The sequence below is a fragment of the Dryobates pubescens genome, chromosome 19, assembly GCF_014839835.1.
Source record: "Dryobates pubescens isolate bDryPub1 chromosome 19, bDryPub1.pri, whole genome shotgun sequence".
Taxonomy (NCBI): Eukaryota; Metazoa; Chordata; class Aves; order Piciformes; family Picidae; genus Dryobates; species Dryobates pubescens.
Genome location: NC_071630.1, coordinates 17,638,685 through 17,666,101, shown reverse-complemented (window position 1 = coordinate 17,666,101; position 27,417 = coordinate 17,638,685). Strand labels below are relative to the sequence as shown.

The window sequence follows — 27,417 nt, the reverse complement described above, 5'->3', positions numbered from 1 at the left end:
AAGTTATTCTTCCAGCCCTGGGCTGCAGTAAATCCTACAGTACTTGAAGAAATGTCCACTGTTCTGCTTCTCATCTTTCTAATTCTGCAGGTCTTTAGTTCTCAATTAGAGATCTTTCATGTATGCAGTTTCCATGCAAAGAGTAAAATAAAAAGGCACATACAGCTGCCCTTATCGAATTCATTTTGAGGTTCTTTGATCCACCAAGCCTTAACTGCAGGAAATTTGCATAATTATGAGGGTTTTTTAAAAACATTTTTAGAAGTATTCTCTCTCATATTAACATTCCAGCAGAATAATAATTAGTGCATACTCTGTGCTTAGACTTTCACATTGCTCAACTCACTTGTAATCTTACAACAAGAAATACTGTTAAATTAGCTGCAAGGAATAGCAGTTTCCAAAAATGAGCATTAGAATTGAGAATACTGGGTCTTACAACTGTGGTTAATATCTTCACAGACCTTCTCTGAGAGGAAATTCAATTGCAACAGCATCTTCATATACTTAAGCATTTTATGCTTGAGATCAGATCAGGTCCAGGTGTAAATCTGGGAAAAGTATGCAAACTCAGATTTAAGTCATGCTTTCTGATCAGTTTCCTGCAATATGTCTTCTTCACTCCTCATTTCTTTTGGAGTTGTCATTTTTTAAGGAGAGCTCACAATTAAGTATGCGTGCCAGCCCGTATTTTCAGCTTTGCATCTGCACTTCCAGGCTCTTACTTAATTCAAAGAAATTGCTAATGTTTTTCTGACATGATGTTTTTCAGCTGAATCCTGTAAGCAGCAGTGCATAGCATAAACTAGAGTATAATAACTAGGGTACAATAGCCAAAGTTGAACACAGTGTAAATCAAAGCTGTGCTTGGAGTGAGAGGAGGATGCGTAAGATGAATTAGTAAAGCTATCCAAATGCAAGCTGTTCGGCTTCGGGTTTTTTTGTTTGTTGTTGTTGTTAAGGTTTTGGGTTGTTTTTAATCTTCAGCATCCATCCTAAAAAAAGTCATTGTTCATCATGAAATAGTAGCCCTACTAAATCTCTTTGGATTTGACTAGAGTTTTGACTAATGCCAGTTAGATTACTGCAGATTACATCTCTAGAGCTCTATTTGTTAACGGTTCAGACCTTTCGTAAGCTGAGGTGGGGTCCTGGTAATGATCCTTTGCATTTTCTTGAGAAGGCTACCTGCTTGGTATGTCTGGTTTCACTTACTTGATTACCAATAACACAGACTGATTTTCTTAAAAGCAATGTCCTTGTGGACCCAAAACAACATCAATAAGATCAGTTACTTGAAAAATTAATATGGAGTAGCTGTTAATTGACAGAAACGTTTTCAGAAGCTTCACAAGGATGGTTTCATACTGTAGCACCAGCACAAGACAGTCAAATCTCTTATTACGGTGTTGCCTGGTCAAGGGCTAAACAAATGAAATGACTCGGTAGTCCTCTAGCAACTTCATACTATTGAGCATCAGGCTGCCTTCAACCATCAGCATCTTTTTACCCTGTTTTTACTCCTGACGCTCCTTCCCCTTTCACTGCAATGCAGTTTTTCTGTCTGCCAGCCTGCATTCTCCATTTTCTGTGTAACATCTGAACCCTCAGGTACCTTCTCTGTAGGAATTCCTGGCCTTGAAGCCTGGCTGTCTGCAGGCAGGCAGCCAGAAGGATAATACCAGTAGCTATGCATTGCCATGAGCCCAGCTGCTGACTCCTTTAGTGCATTCACTATCCAGAGAGCAGAGGCAAAAACACTCGCAGCCCCTTCTTGCTGTTTTTTGTGATAAGGAGGCCTTTGGAGCAAGGACCTGTTATTCTGGCATACCCAAAATCATTTTGATGTGCCAGAAGTTTTATGTAGCAGATAAAACTTGTGATTGTACATGCTGGCTGGCGCTTCAGGTTGATGTGTGGTCTCGTGTTTTCACTTCCACTTAAAATGGAACACCGTCTTCCATATTTCAACTTGAGCTACAAAGTGTTAATTTTTTCTCTTAAAGTGAAAAGGCACCGGTAGAGTTTGAAATTAATAGGGTCGTAGTTGCAGTTTGTCTAACAGAAGTATTGTTTCTGTGGGACAGGAACAACAAAACAACAAATGTTTAAGGTTTACACAAAGATCAATATCCATACATAGGCCTTGTATTATCATACTACTAGATTAATTTAATTGCTCATACGAATCAAGTCACAATTTGTTGAAGTAGCTGTGTGGACTGAGCCTTCACAATTCTCATTTCAGATCTCTTTTCATTTTGCTGATTTTGCTTTGTTTTGTTGTAAACCTTCTATGGCAGAATGACCTTTCACACGCTGTTGAGTCATGCCCTTCTGGTTCTTTTGAAATCTGCTTACTCTTCTCTGCTGTTGCATTTTTCTCATGCTGTTTAGCTGGATTGGATTAAGTTGAATTTCAGTAGCCATTTGACATTGCAAGATTCATTACACAGAGTTCCACTCCACAGAAAGAAGAGTGTATTCTTGGAGCAAGCTGGAATAATTTAATAATTGAATAGCTGGATTCTGTTAAGAGTGCTTTTCTGGTTGCTGTAGGTGGGAATACCCTGCCAGCAGGTTTTTCTATCTTTTTTTACATATATATATATGTAAAATGTATTTAAACTTGCAGTGTTGCATGCTATATTACCAAACTTCAGATACATAGGCAATACCAATTAGACAACTTTCCCCTGTGCAAAGGGCTGGAACATCAGCAGTGTGGTGGTTTTGTTGTTTGATTTTTATTTATTTTTACTTTTTTTTTTTAAGAGTTCCTGGTTTTACTTCTATAATTTTACTGTATAAAGTCACTCTTAATGAAACCCCATATTCTCACATAAATGCATCAGATTTGGAGTTGGGGGCTTTCAGAAAAAACACAAGTGTTGGCAGCACCGCAAGTAATAGGTATTGAAGTTGCAAGTGTGTACTTTCCAGTCCACTTTCCCTAGTTATTTCTGAAAAACCTGGAAAAGTTATTGCAGAAAAGGTTGTGAGGCGAAGTTCTGAACTGTGTTCATCCAGAGACTCCTATTGTGTGGACTAATGAAAAGAGGCAAATAGCCAAGTCAGAAGAAGGAGACATCCTCAGCCCTTAGAAAAACTCAAGTTACCACTACATAATTTTAAGTAGAAAATGAGCTTTCTTCTCCACTACATTTTTCCAACTAGTGACTTTCAACTCCAAAGACTACTAAGGAAAGTGAAGTAAAGCTTTCAACTAAAGCCAAGAAAATCAAATTCTCCAGATTTCTCAAAAGCTTTCAAGTTAGGGGGTTTTGGGGTTTTGTTGTTTTCTCAAAGCTTGCTTTGTAAATTCTTATGCTTATTACACAGGCATTTCATTCCTATCAGTTACATTTTCCCCTTTTTTTGCAGCAAGTGGTTCTGGCATATTTTCAAATAAACTAAGAAGCTGCTAGCTTCAAAAGATGGGGAAGCACTTTGGTGTGGAACACAGAATACCGATAATGACTGGAAAGTAAATATCACCATAGTGCTTCAGCTGTGCAGCTTCAGTGACAGACATTCACCCTGACATGTTACCTAATTCCTGACCTGTTTTTGTCTTATTCTAGCTGTTGCATACGTGTTGTGCACAGCTATGCAGCAAGTCATCCAGCTTCTGCCTGGTTTGTGGTGGTTTTGGGTGGTGGGGGTTTTTTGGTTTTGATTTTTGTTTGTTTGGTTTGGGTGAGTTGGTTGGTTGGTTGGTTTGGGGTTTTTATATAATTTTCCATTTTTCTAGGATGCATATGTGTATCTCATCTATTTAAAAACAAACACAAAACCAGTGATTTGTGTGTGGACCTAAGTATTGGCGGTAGATGATGGTACAGAAGAATTTAGGTACAGGTTTAAGAGGAGGTTATAGGCTACAACCCTGCTCTACACAACAAACTGGGTTTCCTCCAGAAAAGCTGCCTACATTGTCAACAAAGAATGGATGTCTAAACCAGAGAAACTCCTTGTTGTATTTTCTAACTCAGATTTGGGGAATTTTTGACAAGTCAATTAATACTTCACCAATTTCTTCAGTTACTAATTTTGGTGAATCTGTTTAAGGTTCTGATAAATGCGTTATTTTGCAATTAGACCAACTGGAAGAAATAATGACATATTTTTATTTATTAACATACATTTAGCTATTCAGTCTTGGAATATGGAATTTGGGGGAGTTTTGAAAGTCTAAATATTATTACTGTCTTTTCAATTAATCTGAATGGCTTTAATGGAGTGCTAATGATATTTTGTCAAGAAAAGAGTTTCAAAAACAAATAAGAGACCACAAGTATGAAATCTGAGTTTCCATTAGTCTTTCAACTCCATGTAGTGATTGTCTGTGTTCTGTTCTATTATTCCACAAAATAAGCTTATCTAAACTAACTGAACAATATCAGTATTGTGAATCTATTTATGTAGGTTCAACTAGACTGTTCATAAACCCAGTATCGCTTATTATCAGCTCTGTTTAAGGAAACAATAGAAAGCATTGCTTCTACATGTGAATGCAATCACCTTCCTTTCATAAAGTTAAATTGGCTTATTTAAGCTCTTAGGTTGCCTGCAAGAAACTGCTGAGGACATTAGAGTTTAACCCAGGGCAGAGTAGACTACTCAAGCTTTCAGTCAGTTTACATCAGTAAAATGGAAACAGAAAGGAAATGCCTTAATTCGGATATAAAAGAAAAAGTACTGTATGTGTCATAGGTGACACACCATTCTGGTTTTCAGACAGGACTTTCAAAAGGTTAATGATATGTATTGTGTCAAATTTTATATGCCAGACTTCAAAAATAAGGAGATTGATTCAGAGACATTCGGAATGTTTTCTGAATATCAGACTCTGGAACATTTCATAAGGTTTGGCTGCTCAACGTTGTTAGCTTTTTTTTAATTCATCCCTGCCAGGCTGAAACCATTGAAAACCTTAAAATGTTGTTTTCTCTCTGCCCAAGGTTTCTGAAGCAATAAACATAGTGACTTGTGATTTCAAGCGAAACTATAAACACCAATACTGTAGCCCATGGTACTTGGGTACTTCCAAGTAACCATTTGAAACAAGAATCATAAGGCAAAAGACAGTGTTAAATAGTCTTAAAAGTAGTATTGTAAAAGTAATTATGTACAGCATGGACAGGAGAAAGTTGTTTGGGTTTTTTAATTCTCATTTATAGTAGTAGATCTACTGATGACACAAAACTGTGAAGCAACAGACAGCTTTTTTTCTCTTTATCTTGCTTGCATAGACTTCCAAAAGTTTAAAGAACAATCCTAGTACAAGAAATAAATCTCACTTTCCTTCTCAAAGAGGAAATGGGGTTTTTTTCCAAATCTTCTTGGAACAAGCAGAAAACTTTACAGTAGTTATACAATCAGATAAATATCTAGAGTTGCTATTTAAATTAAATATCTGAGAGATTTTCATAAGTAATTTAATTACCAGTGACTGAGAACTTCAAATATGCCCATAAACTGTTGACAATACTCTCTGTGATTTCTCTTTTTACATCTTTGTTCAGGGTTTTTGTTTCTCAGATGAATATCTGTCATTCTTAATTACTTGTTTGCAGTTTGAAATGGAACATGTGAGCAACTAGTAAAATTTTGTAGAATTTGTGATAGAGGGGGACTACAGCAAGAAGTAGTCTCAAAGATTTCTTATCTGTAGTCATCTTCAAGTAAACTAGAACCTTTCATGCGCTATCATCCTGCTTTGCTAGTATCTCCCAGCTTTAAAGGCAAATCGAAAAGGGTATGTGCACATTTTCTGCTTGCTGTGTAGAAGAAAACATTCCTTTGACCTTTGCAAAGAATCTATTTACATCCTGATTTCATTATTCTTACCTTAGTAGTCCTAAGATCCAGCGTTACTAGCCACAAAACTTTTCAGTTCTTTAAGAATTCTAGCTGCAGGATCTGACTCTCTAACCTCTTTATGGCTGACTGCACACACTGTATGACATTTTCTTTTATTTCCCTTAATTTAGTTGACATTGATTTCATTTGTGTGATGACAGAAGAAAGGAAGATCTCAGTCGCAGCCCTAAATATTTCATTCAGAAGCCATTCTAAAAACTTTCCAGTGTTAAATGTTACAGCAGTACTTTGTTCTTTTGGGGAAAGTCTTTCAGAATTAGTGAAACAAAATTGTAAAGAATATTATTATCGTAGAGCATAATCAAATAATGCATACCTTGCTTGGTTTTAGAACTGTCACGTTTACTAACCCTGTCTTGTTCCTTGCTGCTTTTATATTGGTAACCTGTGCTTTCAGATACACCATGCTAATTTGAGAATTACTTAAATTTTAGGTTTAGAAATTGAGACCTAGAGATTGGGCAATTTAGTCAGGATCATGTAATTCGTGAATGCAGGGACAGGCTCAAAACTCAAGTCCTGTAATGTTATCTCAGCTTCCTGGGAAAAAAATCCCCTTTCTTGAAGAGAAAAGCTGTGCAGATACTGCTTTTTCTACAGATTCTGTAGTCTAGGAATTCACCTAACAATGTACAGAGTACACCTTGCCCGCACAAGAGAGGACTGAATGTACAAATCTTATTTAACTACTTCCACGTTTGCTTGCTTATTACATGTTTCAGCATGGGGGAAAAAGTGTGTGCAAAATATGCCTAGTCTTTAAAAGGCTGTTACTGTTTATTTTACTAATAAGCTTTTATCTTAAAAGGAAAACTGCATCAAGCTGATTTTTCAGATCTGATCTAAGTTTATTTAGTTGACTTGTATTTTGCCTTTCAAAAAAAAATTATTAGAACTGCAATGATACAGGAGATTTACCTCATGATTAAACAGGCCTGTTTCAAAACATGCTTGATAGCATGTGGCAAGCTTCTTCCTAAAAAGCTGGTGAAGGGTGGGGAGGTTCCTAAAAACAGAACTATTTAGTAATCATTGTATTGAATAGGGGTTCAAAATTATCATCATCCAGTATACAAAGTACTCTGTCCCCCAGCAGAGGACAGAAGCTCAAGAGCCGCTTCTGAAAGCAGTGTCATATCTTGATAAGTGCTGCTGTGTAGTGGCAAGTGCACTTCCTGGGATATTTCCAGGAGCCAAGAATGTGAGTTTGTTTCTCTTTTTTTCTTGAAAGGATGCTTGGCTTTGCCAAAGAGGTTCTGGTGGTTGTGGTTTAGGATTCCCTCCCCTCTCTGTTCACTGCAATTGTGCAAGATGCAGTGCAACTGGTAGGGCAGTTTGCTGTCTGAAGCAAGCCTTGGAAAAAAAGTGTGGAGAGGTAGAAGACATTGGCTGCAAAATCATTACAAAATGTGCATTCATGTTCTTTAATTCACATTGTTAGGTTTTGCCACTTAACTTGTAATTTCCAGTTTCAGGCATAATCTGGCAAGTGTCAAAGCAGAAAAACATCTGGTAATTAAAAAATAAGACTGCATCATACCTTTGTGAAAAACTGTTTCTATTAATCACATAAACATACTTGTGGTTGTCAAGTATCCCATGAACTCATTATTTGGTGAAGGGATGAATTCACTGTGGTGCTTAGGAGGTGCTGATATCATTCCTGCTGTGCAACCAGATCATTTTACTAAGAGATTTTCTAGAGAATGAATTGAGACTCTACATAGGATCTGAATCACTTTGATGGAAATTAGAAGATTACAATTTTATTTTTTTTTAATTGCATAATCAGATACTTGGGAAATGGAATGTTAGTGAACCTAACAAGTGTTGATAGCTGCAACACTTGTCTCTGGCCCTACTGCCTTTTCAGGAAACAAAGAATGTATTTCTTTTTCCTTATAGCCCCCTTTTAATTATTCATAATTACATGCTCTCACTAGGGCCTAACTTGCAACAACTGTAAACCTGTTTTCATTAAATCAATTCATTATTTGATTTTTTTGTTCATGAGGAATTACTGAGCTGATTTTGTGGCACAAGCAAAACCAGTAACTGATTAGCACTAATAAGAATTAAAGTGAACCCTCACATGTTGAATCTGAGCTTGTTAATGAATGAGAAGACTTGGCACTACTTAGAGGATATCTGATTTCTTCTCAATTTATAACAAATAGCATAGATTCAATTTAACACACAAATGATACTCAAAAGCATTATCTTACTTAGAATACTAAAATGTTTAAGCTATTCTCCAAGTGCCCACAAGTAATTTGGTGGAGATCAAAGACTGAGCCTTTACGAATTAAATTTTTATGTGATTGGTTAAAATTTTGTAAACATTTGTATTACTGACTTAGAAATGTGTATTTTGTAGAGAATTGGTGGGTCTGGGGTTGTTTGGTTTATTGGTTTTGTTCTATTTTGTGGGGTTTTTTCCAAAATACCTACTTGGGCTTCTTTTCTAATTTCATTTCAGCTGGACAGCTTAGCCAGTCAGCACATTTTGCTCTCCAGTTGCCATACAACGTGCTAGGCTTGGGACGCAGTGCTAATTTCCTTGACCACTTGTATGTTGGCATTCCTCGTCCTTTAGGAGAAAAGGTTAGTTGAGATTTAAGGTTGTCAAGCTAATATTTACAGTATTACTTTTCCTAGTAGAGTGTGGATGCAAATACTGCTAGGGGTGCTTCCTGCTGCTGTGAAGTAGGTCTATCAAGGAAATAAGATTGACTAGAGAACAGTTTGTCAGGAACCTTGTATTTTGGGGTGTGTCTAAGCTGTGAGGCTAACACTAAGACCAAAAGATGACTAAGTTGTCTATAAATGTCAGCACAGGAACATAGAGCTTGTGTATATGATAAATGTACATTAGACATAGGAGTCCAGTTACTATAGTTTCAGCTGCAAGAATTTCCTAGGGTTCATGGGGGTTAGCTGTGTGGGAGATGGTGATTAACGTGATTCTCTAATCTTCAAATTCAGACTTGAAAGTCAGATCCTGACCCTTTTGTGTCTTTAAAGATCCAATGTTACTGCTTTAAAAAGTGGGGTATTGAAATTAGCCTAGTGGCTAAATTCTGATTTGGATAATTACTTTGCCTGCCTTCTTTGTAGAATTGGTTCTTTTCTTCTTCCCCTATTATGTCGTTGCTTTGTACTTCTTAAGCAGATGCTGTGTTTCATGTCAGCAGTAGTTATTTTGCTTTTTACTTCATTTGTTTGTTTGGTTTGGGGTTTTTTTAAAGCAATTTGGAGCATTCAGAATAAAAGGTTTATACAGATGTGAGGGAATAATCACTAATATTTCAAATTAAAAAGAAAACCACAATATTTTTTTTCTTTTTGTAGGTTTCAACAGAAACTTCCTTTGCTGTTACATGTTTTCATTTGTTAGGAACTGACAGTCTTGGTTTTTCTTTCAGTCCATAAGAAAGCAAGAGTGGACAGCTATCATACCAAACTCCCAGCTTATAGTCATCCCCTATCCTCATAATGTTCCTCGAAGGTAACGTCAGCATTTTGATTTGCACTTCACAAAATTCCATGATTATATATGTAATCATATGTGCAGATTCAAAAAGAATCACTTGTATAGAAAGTAAACAGAAAAATGGTTCTGTAGATATAGTTGCCCCTGTGACTAGGCAGAATACTTACTTTCACAGAAAATTAGTGCCTACTGACAATCAAAAGCATGCATTTTTGTTTCATCGAAATTGCAATTTCTGTCTAGCTGTATATAAAAGTCTTTCTGAACATGGTATCTGTTGCCACAGGTACAAATGTTTTTCTTTAAGCAAAGGTGAATTACACAAGAGCTTGAACATGGAATTCACCTTGCAATTACAATGTTTATTCCAGAAAGTGAACATGTTTCTCTTTGCTATTAGAGAAAACATTAGTCATGTACTCCAGCTGCTTTTTGCCGCTTGATCTACTAGTGAGGTCAGGTGCATTTATTGTGCAGAAATGATTCTGACATCAGTTTCAGCAGCTAATTTTACTATAGGACAAATAACAGTTGAGAAGTGATGTGCTGCTTGAGTTGCTAATTAACAACCACAGGAATAACATTTGCCAGACAAAGAAAATTTAGTCATAGTCTTGAGGTATTTAAAGGTATGCATTACATGCAAAAATTCTCCTGTTGTCTTATCCTTAAACTATTTTTGTTTTCCTATAGAGTAAGTTTATAGGCACTGTAGAACAGCAGACGATAGAATCTCCAGAAGAAATCAGATTTCATAATAAACACTTCTTAAATTTATTATTTTAAATAGATTTGTTGTCTCCTGAGAAGCCCCAGTGCTGCCTTAACACAGGGTCTCCTGCTGACAGCTTTCCCATGATAAGAAGCCTATAGTACAAGAAGGGCATTAACTGAGCCTTAGGACCCCACAACACTCAAGCAGTGTCTTCCAGGAGACCTTAAAGTGCTTAATTTTGGTGCTCTCCAGAGTTTTGCTGCCATAATTAACTGGCTATGTTGCCTACAGCTGCAGTTGTCCCTGGGGAAGCTTCAGTCTGAGAGATGCCTAAGCAACTGGCCCCCATGAGCCTGTCCAAGAGAATCTTCTGATGTGGTGGAAATGGTCTCAGTCTTATTTCACTCTGCTTCTCCATTTCCCCAAGACCCAGGCAGTTTTATGGAAGGTTTTCTTACACAGTTTTCTTTGTCCTGGGCAGAGGTAGGAGATAAATCTCCTAATGAGACAAAAGTCAGTCCCTGAGGATATCCATAGCATTGCTGGAAAGTTAAACAGAAACTGAATTTAGAGATGGCATTGCCTGGAAATCATTGTATTAAGTCATATAATTCCAAGTAAATACCATTAAACTTCAGTCTCTAAGTATAGCTACTAGTTTCTGTAGACCATTTGCCTGTCTTACACCAGGAGGTTCTTTTCATCTTTGTAAGTTAAAGATGTTTTCTGCTCCCTAATGAAGGGTGTTAACGTTTCCTTGAATTTTCTTTTTTTATATAGCTGGAGTGCCAAGCTGTATCTGACCCCAAGTAACATTGTGCTGTTAACAGCTATAGCCTTAATTGGCGTCTGCGTTTTCATCCTGGCAATTATTGGCATATTACACTGGCAAGAAAAGGTAAACTTATTTAACTAGATTATTTTCTATGTTCTCTATAATATTTAATATTTCCTGATATTTTACAGTCTTGTACACTGGCTTTTTTGAGTTGCATGCTTAAAATCATACTAGAGTAGAATTTCTGACACAAAAGGTGTTTTGGTACTAATTCAGGATTTGCTGCAAAGTTAAGAAATTTGCACTGTTTTTATTTAAGCTCTAAGATACTTAAAAAGTGAAATGAAGAGTAACATAGGTAAGTTTTTACCATTACACTATTATTCCCAACTAAATGAGACAGGGTTTTTTTTTCCTATCAAAGAGTTTTAAGGAGCACAGTTTCAGAAAATGGAACATAACCCTAGTTTACTTACCTTGAGTTCTGGTGATAATCTAAAAATACGGAAAATGTCTCTGTTTTTCTGTATCTGCCTTTGCTGATTGCACTGACATTAGCATTCAGGACAGTATATGGAGTCAATCGTGTGCATCCTGCCTGCTTTGCACCATGCGTCTGAATTATGGATGCAGTGTATAGAAATCCATTGATTTCAAGCAGCATTTTGAAAGGGGCCTTTCATGTCACAAAAGAAACGTGTTCCAATTTTTCTTAACTGTGCACAGCTCACAATCATACCCAAGAGGCAGGATTGCCAATAAATGCTACTACGTACCCAAACCATAATCTTAGCTGTCAAATAAAATTACTGCACATTTTGACATGGTGAAACTGTTTATTTTGTGCTCCTGGAAATAAAATGACCCTGTTAAGCATTCAGATAGGCTTTGCGCATGCTTCGTATTTAAATGTTATTTGTCTGTCAGTCTTCGCTCTTCAAAATATTAAACACAGTCTTCAAATAATGGCAAAGTTGGAAATAAAACACGCAAAGAAATACAGAGTTTTTTGATAACTGTCCTTAAGCATGTCCTGCAGTACTAGGAAAGCATTGCTGACTGCAGGCTAGGACTGTGCATTGGCTGGGTTTAACTCCATTTCCAACAAACCTTAAGTAACGAGGGAGGCAGAAAAAACTTGGACTTTGAGTTGGGGAAGGACTGACTAAGTATAATTCCATCTGGAGAAATGTTGGGGTTTTTTGGTCAGCATTTAAAACAATTCATCATATAATAATTCATATATTGCTGAGCCATTTTAAACCCTGGTACCACATGTGAATGAAGTGGTGTCTTGGTAATGTTAGACTCATTTCCAGCCCCTGCATCTTGCTCAAAACAGGCACAAATATTTAAATAAACTGTAATGTCAGACTACTGTATAAATATTTGTTAATTCTTGTAATTTTTCAGCATCTTCCTATTAATTTTTACCTTCTCCATTTTTAGAAGAAATGTGTGAGGTCCAGAATAAGTAAGAATCTTGACCAAGACTGTATTGAGCATCATTGACATGACTGGGAGTTCAACTCCAAAGTTTATTGCTCTTAAGCTTGTTCTTGGTTTACTGCCTCTTTCAGTAATCCTTTCATAAAAATACTGTTCTGCCTAAATGCTGTTTCCCCTTACAGATCTCTAGAGTACCTATAGCAAAGAAAAGAAGGGCAAATGTACTGACAGTTACAATCTCTTCTTTTTCCCCTGAGGATATATCTGCCAGTAAGCTGCAGAACTTTATTCAGCAGTTAAAATAAACCATGCATTTTGACCTCTGCAGATATGTAGTAAGAGCAGCCTTTTGTCTACAGTAGTTCTTATACACTCATATTCTATCTGCCAGCCAAATATTGTTTAAATAACTGTAAGATTTAGGGATAGTATATTGGTCTACCATTAAAAAAACACAAAACAAAGAAAAAACCCCCACCACCAAACTTTTAAATCTCAGGTACTAGTTTACAGTTTTGATACATCAAATAAAAGAGAAATAAAGGGAACATTTACACCATTATTCATCTTACAACAAATACAGACTGGTACATTAGCTAAGGACCTGGGTATTCCTCTATTCGCGTTCTTTATAACTTGCTCTGCGGTCTTGAGGCTAGTCGTGTGAACACTACATATTGATGATAATGCTACTAGAGAAATTTTGATGGATTCATCAGAGTATCAGTTACTGTCAAATTTGAGGTAGTAATTTTTTCAGGAAGCATGCAAAAAATGGAGTGGAAATTGCTTTCTAAGTGAGAATATAAAATTTTGTGGAACGTGACAAGCATTTCAATGTAGGAAAGAGCATCCTTTCTTCCCACCCTATTTTTGACATTCAAAATATTACTGACATTGATAAAGCCCCTGCCAAAAAGCCAGGTTGATACATCTTAAACTTCAACAACTCTGCTGCTGCCACAAAATGCAGTGAGATCCATACTTAATCCAACGGAGCTATCATACATAAACTTTGTGTGATGAGGAAATCTTTGGCCTCAAGTCAAAGCAAATGACAAACTTCAGTGGCAGAACACATGCACCATTTTTTACCAAAATTGTCATGTATATTTATCAGCTGCAATACAAATCTGATTGCCCACACAACAGCATACTGTAAGGGTTTTTCTTTATTTATGAAAAAAAAAAAAAAAGTTGTATCTAAGCAAGCTAAAACCCATTTCAATTTGTTTTGCTGCATTCTCTTATGCTAGGATTTATGCATGCTGTCATCGTGACAAAAACACTATTCTAGAAAAGTTATCCATGTTCAAAAATCCTTTAATAAGTGCTTTCATACTCTTACTGCTCCAGAGCACAAGAGGAGGCTTGTGGCAGAGGACATGTTTTTAAAGTATTACGTGGTTTATAGGTACAATTTACAAATGCTGCTTTTATCCAGCACCATCCAAACCACTCTGCATAAATAAGCAGGGAAGTACATCCTACCTCACATTTTTGTTCTATGAACAAAAACACAGAACATTTTTAGCCTACTTCGTGCTGTTAATTGTTGGTTGAACTTCCACCTTTGTAGAAATTTGTATTTAACATTTTTTTCAAAAGAATCTCATTTTAAAAGTAATGTAGAAAACAGTTTAGTATTGTATTTATAACAGAGACTAAATAAATGCAGAATAGGAAACATTCTTTGAGGTGTTTGGGTTTTTTTTAAATAGTCCTTCAAAAATCAGGTCATAAATACTAAAACAGCTAAGCATTAACAGCAGAACCCAGTTATGGAATGGAATGGAATGGAATGGAATAGACCAGGTTGGAAGAGACCTTCAAGATCGTGTCCAACCTGTCATCCAACACCACCTAATCAACTAAACCATGCAACAAAGCACCCTATCAGTTCTCCTCCTGAACACCTCCAGTGATGGTGACTCCACCATCTCCTTGGGTAGCCCATTCCAATGGGCAATCACTCTCTCTGTGTAGAACTTCCTCCTAACCTCCAGCCTAAACCTCCCCTGGCACAGCTTGAGACTGTGTCCTCTTGAGTAGATTATTCCTATTTCAAACTGACACAATTTACTAAACTCTTTTCCTTTTGTCAAATGAGTAACCAGAAAATAACCATTCTCAGACATTTGACAGTTCATTTCTGTAACAGTATTGCTCTAGATCCCATAAAATGGTTCTTTATTATTATTTTTCAGAAAGCAGATGACAGAGAGAAGCGACAGGAGGCTCATCGGTTCCATTTTGATGCGATGTGACATGCCTTAATATTTATGAAGGAGCTGCTGCTCATTTGCTTAATTGAAATACCAACTCCTGATTTGTAAAATGATTACCGTGCAAGTCCTGCTGGTGTGCTGTCTGTAAATGTTGCATTATTTGGTATTTATTTGGAAAGTATGAAAATGAGACCTGAATGTTTCACAAGGCCTTTCAGTTACCAGACTGTATATAATAGCATTTGGTCTTTATTTAACAGAAGTGTAAATTTATTTTTCCTAGTAAAGGGATCAAAGCGCGTGTACTGTCGTTTATGTGCTGCCAGTTCTTCAGTAATATTTGATAGGAAGCTGTGTAAATAAAATTTAGCATTTTAGCTAGCAGAACACTTTGTACCACTTGAATTGGTCTTCTCATTTACGCATGCCTGCGAAAGAACCTGCATTTCTGAAAATGAAGCTTGAACAATTTATTGGATTGCTTGATAATGAACTATTTTGATTGTACTAAAGGTGCTTAACCTAAATGATTCTGTATTTTCCTTTGTCTAAATCCATATGCGCAATAGTTAAAGAATTCAGGAGCTGGAGATGGAAAAGAAACCCGCAATGTTAATGCTAGTTCAGTAGCTCATCATGGGATAGATGCAGTATTTATGTGTGCTAGTTCTAGTGAGAAGACAACACATTAAAAAATTAAAATCTTAAAAATGTATCAGCATTACATAAAGTGCTTTTATAATTTAACCATATTTATTTTAGAAGGGTCTACAGTCATTATGAAAGTAACTTTTGAAATCAGAAATGTATGGGGGGGGCGGGTTGGGTTTGTTTTTAAAGCAGTTAAACATTTTGGAGTGGAAGGAGAATGTAAAATTTATTACTAAGGGGTGAGATATGCAAAGGTTAAAGATACGACAGGATACTCAGAATAAGCAATGTACAGTATCTATGTACACTACTATGCCCAAATTTAATAGGGCTGTAAGAATCACAGAAGACAAGAAGCTCAATTTTATATATTCAAAGTGCCAATAAAGTTACAGTTGCTCAGTGCCCTTTGGTTCTTGGAAGAATCTCTAAAAGTAATCATGCTTTTATTTGATTGTTATTCCTTAGTGATAGGCATTTACGGGATTAATTGTGCATTTAAATCTCTCTGTTTGCATTCCTTGTCAATACCGTTTAAGCATTTTCTCAGCAAACTACAGTGCTGGTCTTACAGGCAGTCAACCCAGCAGTAGGCTTCTCCTTCAGTCTGGCTCTTGTCTGGTAACCTGCTGTCCTGTGACACTATCTTTGCTTGTCAATACAGGAGGACCACAGAGAGTGCAGATACAAAGCTGAACTTACTGTGTCAATTCTGAATCACAGTCAAACAATTTGCTACCTGGTCAGTGCTGAAGAGTGACCTATGCATACACCAGCACCAAGCTGGAAATCAGAGAAGTACTGATAAGCAGTCTACTGAGCTCTGAAGTTTTACTGGATATTTCTAATATGAACTGATTAGATGCCAACAAAAGAGACTTTCATTGTCTGTTACTGTTAAGAATAGCATCTTTTCTTCATGTACACCTTTAATATTTCTCTTAGAATAACATGGAAAAGTGAGGTGTGTTTTTTTTAGGTAAGTACTTACTGCTATTGGATTTTTCTAAGCCCTGTTGATAGAATTTACTCCTGACAGCAAAAGTAATAAGGCATTTCATCATTAAGAGGAAGCACAATTCAGTATCTTTTCATGTCTTTTCAGTTGGTTGGAGAACAAGGCTAAACACATAATGCAACTCTGGCACCAAAGTTGTCTGTAGCCCTCTATCACAATACAATGAGCATAGCTTAGGCTCCTTGTGGTTTTTGGAAAAACAATTACAAATTAAATAACCTCATGCTGACATTTAAGCTGTTGTCAAGTTAGGAAAACAATGAACTCAGTGTCTTTTGCTTTAAGGTATTTTGCATGCTCAGTGGTGCATTATTGCATCAGTTTATATACGGTACATTATTGGAGCTTTAATAGCTTTCTTATAATAAACTTTACCACAGATTCTAACTACTCATAGCTTGGCTCACAACAGTATATGCATACTGTTTTCAATTAAGACATTAAATATTGTTAAATGTCTTGTCAAAGGGTTTCATGTCGTACTTTGGTTTTCTATTCTATAAGTGTCAACAATGTTTGGGTAAGGCTATTGCCCTTCTACCAGTAAGTATAGGAAAGCACCAGTTCCAGGTGATCATCACAGAAATTGAGAAGTGAAAACTAGTTCTAACTACATTCATTTTCAAAATGCATCCACCATAACACAGCCCTGGTGAGAAAAGCTATTGGAAGGCTTCTTCAGTGTGAAATCTCACCTATATAAAAATACTGTTGACATGCCAACTGACAGATGGCTGTTGAAATACCATCTTTCTTTGTTCTCATTTTCCATGAGCTTTAAGACTGAATCTTCCTACCAGATTTATCATTAATGCACTATAATCCACCAACAAAAGAACCTGCTTTTCTGCTGCAGATTAATAGGAATATTCTATATAGTATGATAGTTCTCCTATGATGAGGCCATTTTTCTTAACAGACAGCTGTATCAAGAACATTTGCTACAGTTAATTGAAAAGTAATCACTGTACAGGCACCAAGTCAGTTCAGGGCCTTTGTAGCTACTTTCAAATAAATGACACCTAAACAGAACAGGAAAAGTCAATCTATAATTTTCTACTTTGCTATAATCAGAGCTTTGTGTTGTTAGAACAATGTGAAAGCATTTTTAAGGTGTTAATAACCAAAACAATTTTTTAAATCCAGAAAACAAAATTATGCTCAAGCTTGCAAATAAATACAAATTCTTCAGGGATGGGCAAATGTTTTGATCAAAAAGTGAGAAGTGTGTTAAGAAAGCAAGAGCAACAGAGATGTTAAATCTGAAATATTGCTATGCTATTTCATTAGCTCTACTATCCATCACATTGGGTTTTTTCCATTTTGGCAACAGGATCTTTTTGTTGTGGCACTGGTAATATTGGCCTCAGCTGTCACTTTGAAAATGATCAGCTACACAGCACTGTTTTTACAATTAATTCCCATCTTCAACAAAAAAATGTGATACCCTCTATGATAAAATCCATAAAAATTGTGAAACATATGCTAACCTTATTTTGAAATTCCTGCATTTCCCAACTTCAGCCAGGAACGTATGTTCCAATACTCAGATTTAATTACATAGTCTAGCAAATAAAGAAGTGCACAGTAAGCTTTTGGAGGACTATCAGTATTCTTCATAACTATTCAAAAGTTTGTAGTGTTCTTAACTCAGTAGTAAATAACAAAGCCACTTATTATGTATTTATGTATGACTACATATTATGTTACAACACTGAGGCACTTGCAGTCCTTGTCATTTTTCTAAGTAGAGATTGTATATAATTTAAGTTCTAGGAAATGCACCTAAATCTTGTTGACAAATTCAGGTACTTGAACAGTTAATATTTAATTCCTAACTTCCTTTCAGAATTATTAATTCTTGGTATTGATATTTTTGTGACCTCTTTTAAAAATAATACCCAAATAGTCTCAAATGGAGTAAAAAAACCTGCTGGTCCAAGATTATTTGTGACATACTATGCTACTCAGGGGCAGCAAATACTTTAGGTAGTATTAAAATTTCCAGCAGAACAGCAAACCAAAGCAGGTTTTGGTGAAGAACTGTTGGAAGGAGGCAAAACTAGTTCTAATAATGGAAATGTAAGCCTTTTATTGCAGCAGAACACCTGTTGTCACTGACGTATTCTGTAACTGCTTGTGCAGGTATTTATCTGCAACAAATTGTGTAGTCCCATTTCCTTCCATAATCTACTCCCATTCAGAAGCAATCAGGATGACTCAATAGAGCAGCAGAACAAGATATAAATGGCTATCAGAAACCTGCCTTCAACCTTCCTTAACTCCCAAACTCAAGTTTAATTAATTTGGGCTTACTGCTGTCTTAACCTGGTGGGACAGAATTTTCTTACCTGGAAATTAACAGTCTGTAAGCTCAGAAAATGGGAAATGGAAGTTTCTTCAAAGCATCACCTCTAACAAGAACTCTAGCAAGACAATGAAACAGGGATGTCTATCTGAGAAATGTATCTGCAAGCAGCAGTAAATGATGGCAGGATATGCCCTAAGTGTATGAGCTGATGCTACTACCTGCATGACCCACACTGACAGCTTGACACAGCCCTGGGAAAAGAACAGGATGGAAAAGCTACTACAGTTCCCAAGCGTGTAATAGCTCTGTTCAACCTTCTAACGGACAAACAAGAAGTTCAACTTTTCAGTTAAATGGACTGTAGCAGATGAGGTCCTTGCAATTACTAACAACTTGTACTGAGCACAAGATGCTACTATTTCTCCTCTTTCTTTAATGTGAGGCAATCCACTGCAAATCGTTTTCTTGAATGCAAATTCATCTTGAGAGTTGAGAATGTGGCTAGTTCCCTCATTTCTTACATCATCACAAGTAATAAAAATACCTACACCGTGCATTTAAAATAAACAAGCAAAAATCTGGCAACCCTGTGACCCCTGACAATGCACCACAGCATAATCAGATTTTTACTTTGTGCTTATGTATTTGCAGAGAGGACCAAAAAAAAAAAGTGGATGATGCCCAAACACTGTAGAAATTATTAGTCTATTAGATATTTTTTGAGTTACTACAATAAGCAATTCTGTTAGCAAAGAAAAACATGCAAAACAGATCCACCTAACAAGGACTTGTATAGGAGTTTTGTATAGGAGTTTCCACTGTTGAATTTAACATTTCATCACACCACTATAAATACATGGTTAAGAGGTGAAGAAAGAGAAGTTGCTTTATCTACTTCAGGAATGCAGCAGCTATTTAACAATTCATAGGAAAACTACTCTTTGAGAAGGACTGTATCCTCTCCATTTGAAATTGAAAGGACAATTCGAGTAAGCGGAATAATATAATTACGTAACTTGGGATTTTGCCAGAACATCAAGCTTAATACTTAATCAATCTTCTTAGAACACTGAAATGGATCTTTAATACCCAGAAAAACGCAGGACCTTTTCTATAAGGTCTCGCTGGGTCCTCCAACGCCCCGTGGCTGCGCAGTGAGCAAGAGGGACGGGCGGGAGGAATGCTACCGCCCGCGGCCCCGCGGGGCTGCGCTCCGCCTTCCTCCAGATGCTTCTCGGTCCCTCCGCGCTCAGTTCGCTGTAACTGACAGTCCTATTGACTTGAAGAGCCTGAAATATTTTAACTGATCATCTGAAGCAAGAGAATGACCTTTTCTAACAGGATATGCTGACCTTTGAACACTGTAGAAAGAATGTAACATTCAAACCCGTAACACCAAACCACAAGGCAATCAGAGTTCACCTCTTACAATCACGTTCGAAACTGTAGTGAGCGTCTCCACTCCCTCAGTAGACGGAACCCGTCGAGGGAGTTCTAAACTGCTTCCACAAAGTGCTTGAGCTCGGAGAGCGGAGTTCCGCGTGGCGTACCTGGCGGTTCAGACTTGCACTATTCTGCACGACCGCGACGAGAAGACCTGAGTAGGTGGAAAATACTACCTCCTGTACCCTGCTCCCGGGCATGGGAAACTGCGCCCGGCCCTCAGCCGCTGCAGTGGATTGCTCGGGAGGGCCTGCACCGCTCCAGCACGCTGCGCAAACCTTTGCACCGCGCTGCGCGCATAAGGCAAACATCTTGTTTCGGGATCCTCAGCCTAAACGGCAATTCTGAGGAAAATAAGTCCTATATTAAATAGTCTCAGATTCTCCAAGCCGTGCCAAGGGAGATTTTAAAACAACCTCTGATGGGCTTACATGCGTTGCTATAGTTTTACACGTAACCCGTGGATTCGGCAGTCTTTCGGGGCTGCACTCCCGGCTGTCCGGACAGCACCGGCTGCAGCCGTTACAAGTCTCTGTCGCCAGCTCGAAGGTGTGCGGGCGGACGCGGACCCCCGCGGCACGATGTGCTGGCTAGAGGCACTCCCTCCGCTCCCTCTTCGGCGGAGAGTCCTTCTCCCAGGAGGTACAGTCAACCGTTCCCCCGACATCACCACCTGCCCGACCTCGGGCCATTTCCCTAAGTAACATCACCCCTCACAGCCTAATCTCATATGATGGATAACCAGAGGAAAGGAAGCTAGGGCAGGCAGCAGGCTAAGTTCGCCTTTTTATTAACTTCTTGTAAAGTAATAGCTCCATTTTAGCTGTCACTCTTGTCAGACAACAGCCGCACAATACCGTGTGATGGGCTCTTCCCGGCGCCTGAGCAGCAGGCAGCACACTGCAGCGAGGCAGCCAGCTGGGCACGCCGCACGGCTGGGGCCGCCCGGGCTCTCTGCCATGAATAAGGGGAGGAACAGAAGACGAAAGACAGGACCCGCTCCCTTTTAGCCCACCAGGACTCTACTTAGATCCTAAACAAAGGCGGTGAGCTGAGCTTCGGCTTCACTCCAGACATCGCGCCCTGGATTGGGGCCGGACGGCTTGGCCGCTCCGCCCCGGTCGCGACGGACGCGCTCCCAGCGGCCAGCACCGGCGGACCCCTCTACGCAGACGACCAAATCTCGGCAGACGGGCGGGGAGGACGGGGCCTGGGGCATGATGCACGGCGGGGAACCGGGGCGGGGTGCCTCAACGGGGCCACTACCAGCTCCCCGCAGGGACGGGACGAGAAAGGCTGCTGCCCCGTCGCTACGGTCGCCGCCCCCTCTTCGGTGCCCGACCGGGCGGGAGGAGCACAGTGGCCCCGCCGGCTGCGGCTGCTTGCGGGGCTCCGTGGGGGGCGGGCACATGCGTACAAGCAGCTCATCCAGGCAAACACCCCTTACATCTTAAATGAGCTTCATTTACAGGCAGTCGCTTCAGTCGGGCTGGCAGCTGCCGAGCTACGCTCAGACCGCCTTACTGGGAGATCCCCCTCCTCCCCGAGGCAGGCCAGCCCCGACGGAGCCCGCCGCGCCCCGCTCTAAATGGGACTGAGCACGGCGGCGTCTCCGGGCTCGGGCGGCGGAGGCTGAGCGCGCCCCGCGCGGGGGCGGCGGGCATGGCCGTGGGCGGGCGGGGGCCGGCCGAGCCGTAGCCGCGGGCCACAGCGCCCTCGCGGGGGGCCGCCGCCGCGCCCGGCAGGGGCCGTGGAGCGCCGGTGATCGCCGTCGCCGCCGCGGCCCGCCGGGAGACAATGGCCCTGCACAAACTCTGCTCGGTGCTGGAAGGTAGGAGCCGCGGGCGGCAACGGCGCCCTCCGCGGGAGGAGCTGCTCGTGCCTCGCCGGAACGGAGACCGCGGTACCCCTGGAGGCGCCCCGGGCGACCCCCGGGTTCTGCTCCGGGCGCCCTTCTACCGGCGGCGGAAACTTTGGTACGAGGGGCACAGGGGCCGCAGAGAGGACGACCACTCCGCTGCCCCGCCACCTGGCTTCACGGCCGGGAGGCTGGCGGGTCCCTGGTCCCTCTCTGCTCCACGCGAAAGCCAGCTCTGCGGTGCTGGTAGCAGCTCGAGGCTGCAGGGCGGACGCTTTTGGGCGCCTAGCGCGGGGCTGTACAGTCAGGAGCCCGCAGCCATCCCGGGCTGCTCCTGTCCCCGCTAGTGCACCTCGGCACTTCGGTTTGGGGAAGTCCCAGCCTGCAGAAGCACGGGTCACGATGGCAGCGACCCTGCGCCACAGTCCCTTATATGCCTGAGACACCCTGAGAGCTTCTTGCGCTCCAGTCTTACCACAGGGGAAAAAAAACCAACAACAAAAAACCCCCCAAAAACCAAACCACTCTTTCTGTCTTCGGAACTCTTAACAGCGATCAGGGTGTCATACATGCTCTCGGGAGCAAGATCTGTTTTCAGCAAGGTTTTCAGAAAATCAGTCACCTGAGTCTCAAGCTACAGCCTTACGGGTACTCAACCTATGCTTCTGTTGTTCTCGAGCCTTTTAAATCTTGTTTCTAACTTCTTTATGTTCAGAGGTAAACAACTGAGGAAGACTCCTCACCCTAGCATTTCTTTGTCTGTGGTATTGCACAGCTCGACAACGGGCAGGGGTTTTATTTCAGAAAATAAAGCTAGATATGACCGTTAAACCCGTGCCTCAAGAGATTATTTCTAGCATTCTGTATCTTCTTGAGCAAGAGCAGAACCATCAGGGATTTTTATTAAATTACTCCGTTAGGAAATTTCGGGGCCTCTGCTTACATTATTGAAGCCAACGAGGCATTACTGCAGAGTAGAGCACCGTTTCTGATATGCACTGATGTCCTCCCATGGCATGAAAGTTGTAAAGTATGTTTTAGATCCAGAATGCTTCCATGGCCCATAAAATCCTATGTTCCTGGCCTGAAGGAGAGATGTCTTGAGAGTGTAAATAAACATTTTTCAATTATTATGCTAATAAATAAAGAGACAGAAGATACTTTACACGTTTCTGCCTCTGTATAGGTGTCACTATCCACTGTGTTTAGGTAACATAGGAACAGAAGGCTTGCAAGGGGGACAATAGGCATTTAGATTATTTTTTTTCTACTTCCTCTTTAAGTACATTGCTTACATACCAAACCCCACTATAAAGCAGCCCCAAAATAAAACTGACATTTCTGTTTCTTAATGACTTTCTACAAATGCAGATTCAATTACATGTCAGAAATACGTGTTTGCTATAGGTTTGATTATACAGGTTTTCTGAACAGACCTCATGCTTATCTTTTACAGTCACACTAGTGCCCAGGTAAAAAGTCCTGCTATGTGAGGGTTTTTGTATGATTCATAACCTACAAATTGCACAGAGCCGTTAGTCAATAAGCTGTTGGTATTCTAAATGCATCACTTGCCATGACTACAGGAACAGCCTATCATTACTTAGCATCATACACTCCCTTTTATCTGTTCTTCACTAAAAGTGTTCATATAGTCCAGTTATTGTATCTAATCAGAAAGAAAAAGGAAAAAAGATTCCTATAAATAGGCACATAGACTTTTTCTCAGAAGGAAACTGTTGGGAATAACATTCAAAGTAACCCTCCATATTTTACAAGTTGCATCTTAAATTCTGCATGGAAACTCTACCTACAGTGGCAGTAAATATTTTTTCTCCATGCAAACAGCTTTATGTGCAGAACTGGAAGAGTTCTGCTAAACCATATATGAATTACAGTGAAGTTCAACATACTGTGAAAAGTCACATACCTTTTAATAATACTTAGAAACAGTTTAATCTTCTGTTCTTCACATGGAATGCATATATATACATTTCTGTCATCCACAAAAGTTGTATTTAAGGGTAGAAGCAAGCCCATCAGAGTCACTTTGTGGCAATTCAAATTTCTTTGTAGAAGGTAGAATGGCTTGAGTTGGAAGGGACCTTAAAAATCATCTAGTTCCAACCCCCATGCCACAGGCAGGGACACTTCCCACCAGACCAGGTTGCTCAAATCCTCACCCAGCCTGGTCTTAAACACTGTATTACAGGAATGAGGTGTCCACAACTTCCCTGGGCAGCTTATTCCAGTATCTTACCACCCTCGTGTCCAACCTGAATCTACCCTGTTCTAGTTAAAAACCATTGCCCCTTATCCTATCACTGCATGCCCTTGTAAATAGTCTCTCTCCACCTTTCCTGCAGGCCCCTTTCAGGTACTGGAAGGCTGCTATAAGATCTCCCTGGAGCCTTCTCTTCTCCAGGATGTACAGACCCAACTCCCTCAGTCTGTCCTGGAAGGAGAGGTGCTCCAGCTTTTCTTCTGTTATGCTTTTTCAAAACTATTCTGTTTTTCCTCAGATATCAGTAATAAGAGGTAATTTAAATTAGTACCTAAATATAATTCTTATTGCCTCTCTACATAGTGTTCAGCAAAACTTCTCCAAGTCTCAACCTGAATTTCATCTAGTTAAAATCATGATTTGATCTCATCCAAATCTAGCAGCCAGTAGCACTGAGTGGAGGTGATGGTGGACCACAACAGTGCTGAGGTTGCAACAGCCACAGGTTTTGCTAAGTCGAGTCCAGCCAGCGCCCTCCTGGTAACCCTGGGGGATGAGGTGCTTGCTGCGTTTTGGTTGTTTTGAGACAAAGCCTTTTCCTTCCCTCTTCAGTTCTCAATGAGATTTTAAACACACTGGAATCATTCTTTAATCCTAGCACAGCTTGCAAAATGCAACTGCGCTACAACAATAAAGCATTATATCCCTCTGCATCATAAGAGAGAAAAGCAGCTGCTTCCTTAATAAAGCCATGTTCCTGTTATGCTTTGGAAGTAAATATATCTAATGGTAATTTCCTCCTATCTTGATGTTCCCCCTAAATGTGCTTGCTAAGATTCTGTTCCCATCCTTCAAATATGCTCCCCCTTTCATTTCCATATACTATTATTTGGTTAAAAAAAAACAAAACACCACCACAAACCTTAAATTAGACCCTGCCTGTACATTAGTTTTAGACAATTTCAGTTATTATATTGGATTACCTTTAAAAGCCAATGAGATAATTATGTAGTTTCTGTCCTGATAATTCAACAAGCTACCAGGGCTGGGACAAATTACTGCTACATCCAGAAAATCAACATTCCCAGCCTTCCAATGAGGTACAGAATTATTTGCAACTCTGGCATGTTGGGAAAGTGTGGAGTACTATAATTAACTTCCTGCCATTCTGCTCAGCCCCCTCATTTGCATTTTGGCATGATTTTAACAGTTAATTTCTCACAAACAAGTAGTGTTAGGAAGTAATGCTTCCTTCCACACAAAAACTAGGAACCATGGCCTCCTGTTTCTAGAATCAAAAGGTGTAACAATGGCACAAAAAGCTAAAAACAGAGAGAAAAGACAAAATCTTTTGGTAATTTCTTACTGACGAGGCTACGACTGCCCTAGCAAAAGCAGTATCAAGTGTAAGTCAGAATTTCATTTTTGACTTAAAACCAGGATCTACTTGCAGTCTTTTCTGCTACGTTCAGAAAAAAGTTTACAGCACTGAACAGCTTGCGCTGCTAAGCAGTTAAGCAGAAGTAACCCAAGTAACTATAGAACAGTACTTTAAAAGCTTCTGTCTTAGAAAGAAGGAAACCTCCAGTTTGGTGATATGTATTATGCCTTGCTGCTGATACAGAAACTTAATGGCCTAAATGCACCACTCCCAGAGCAGCACAACTTCAAAAACATTAACTTCCCACTTTTCCTAAGAAATAATTGACAATGAGTGCTACCATTTGCACATGTCAAGTTGCTTATATTACACTGGTATTAATAGAAAAGGTCAGTGTAGAAATTTGGTATATAGTTGTAGCTGGAGTACAAAATAACACTGGATTGAAGCTAAAGGAGTTGCTGAGTTATGTATCCCTAGCTAATCAAAAAGCTTAAGATTTTCAACACCTTCTCTAAGGTTTAATTCACAGAGAGATATTAGACAGAAGAGTTACTCTCTAAAGGAAACTTTGTAAGTAATTCATCATTCATGAACCTGTCAGAAATTCACAATGTAATTCATTGCAGGAATGGTGAAGGGAGCTGATAAACATTTGCAATTATGCCAGAAATTGTATACACCCTTGCACATGCTGTTTACATACAAAGCAGGTTACAGGTGTAGTGATGGACATGCTTATCTGGACAGAGGGAAAAATCTTAATTACAGTGTCTTGGGTACAGTTGGGGTTCTGGCACTGCAAACAAGCTCACTGCTTTTCTTCCTTACGTACTCCAAATTGGTTTTTAATTAATGAAGCACTTACAGTCTTGGACAAATTAAATAGCTTGCTGCCTTGAAGATGACTTGCTGCCTCTATTGATACACAACTGACAACTGTTGCCTCGAATACTGCAAGTGATTGGGGTGGGGGAGTGTAAATTTTTCAACACAAAAGCAGCAGGTAACTTCTAATAACATTTTTAAAATTACACATTTCTTTTAGCTTATCTTTGTGCTTCACTTCATGATCTGTTATTACCAAGCTGACCCACTAAGCAGCAGGAAAGGACTGTGAATATGTTAATATATTTCACACGACCTTCTTCAACGTACAATAAAATCCACTAACACAGAGGAGTCTCTTAAGGGAGAGTGAAGAGCTAGAAAAAAAAAATACAATCTATACATAATTTGTTATCAGGACTGAAGACAGCAAACCTTTTAATTCCGTAACTGACATTCCTGAAAATATTTCCAATGAAAAATACACTACATTCATAATAAAGACCAAAAGATAATGAAGTTTAGTACAGTCTAATCTTCAGTGAACAGTATCACTGTCCAAGTGTTCTAGGAATTAGTAATCTCTGGGAAAGATGCAGTCAGAATAGTCATGTACAGCACGATCAGTTCTGTCAGTTGCAGGGAAACCATCTGAACTTCAAGTCAGTGTATATATTTTAATAAGGTTTTTGGAACCCCTCATCGACATGGTTTGCACATGCAGCCTTCTCATCAATCTCTTGCTGCAAGAGATGAAAAAAGATCTTCTGCACAAAAAGGAAAGCTTCTATTTTAAAAATGAAAGATACCATTCTTCTGGCAGAAGTTTTGCTGGCAGACATATCTAGGAATGGATTATAAGTAACAGGATGTGGAGCAACTGGTGAAATGAAGCAGCCCACAGCTGCTTATACATTCTAATGGAGGAAGGGATCATAAATGTTGAATTCTCTGAGCAAACTTGGAGGGGACGCTGTCACAGATCTATCCAAGCCTAAATTGTTCTGCAGGTGATTTTGATAAAATGGGTGTGGGAGAACTGCATTTACTTCCTGCATCAGTTAACCTGGTGTCTTGGCAATTTTAAAGAGGAATCCCTACTGGAAACAGCTGGAGTAAGATGAAACTGTTAAATCTGAGAATAGATCTGAGTG

At 39.5% G+C, this 27,417-nt stretch overlaps 2 protein-coding genes across 3 annotated transcripts in view; both read left to right on the top strand.

Moving 5' to 3' along the window:
- The window catches only part of ITFG1 (integrin alpha FG-GAP repeat containing 1), a 72,299-nt gene extending 57,363 nt beyond the window's left edge, over nt 1-14,936 (top strand). The window contains exons 15-18 of the mRNA XM_009906695.2: nt 8,366-8,490; nt 9,312-9,394; nt 10,875-10,992; nt 14,529-14,936. Coding sequence (XP_009904997.2) covers nt 8,366-8,490; nt 9,312-9,394; nt 10,875-10,992; nt 14,529-14,588 — 386 coding nt within the window. The 3' untranslated portion in view covers nt 14,589-14,936. The remainder of the gene's footprint in view (nt 1-8,365; nt 8,491-9,311; nt 9,395-10,874; nt 10,993-14,528) is intronic.
- A 6,541-nt stretch (nt 14,937-21,477) lies between these two features.
- The window catches only part of NETO2 (neuropilin and tolloid like 2), a 29,987-nt gene continuing 24,047 nt past the window's right edge, over nt 21,478-27,417 (top strand). For both annotated transcript variants that reach the window (XM_054169953.1, XM_054169952.1), the window contains exon 1: nt 21,478-21,803. In XM_054169953.1, coding sequence (XP_054025928.1) covers nt 21,770-21,803 — 34 coding nt within the window. In that variant the 5' untranslated portion in view covers nt 21,478-21,769. The remainder of the gene's footprint in view (nt 21,804-27,417) is intronic.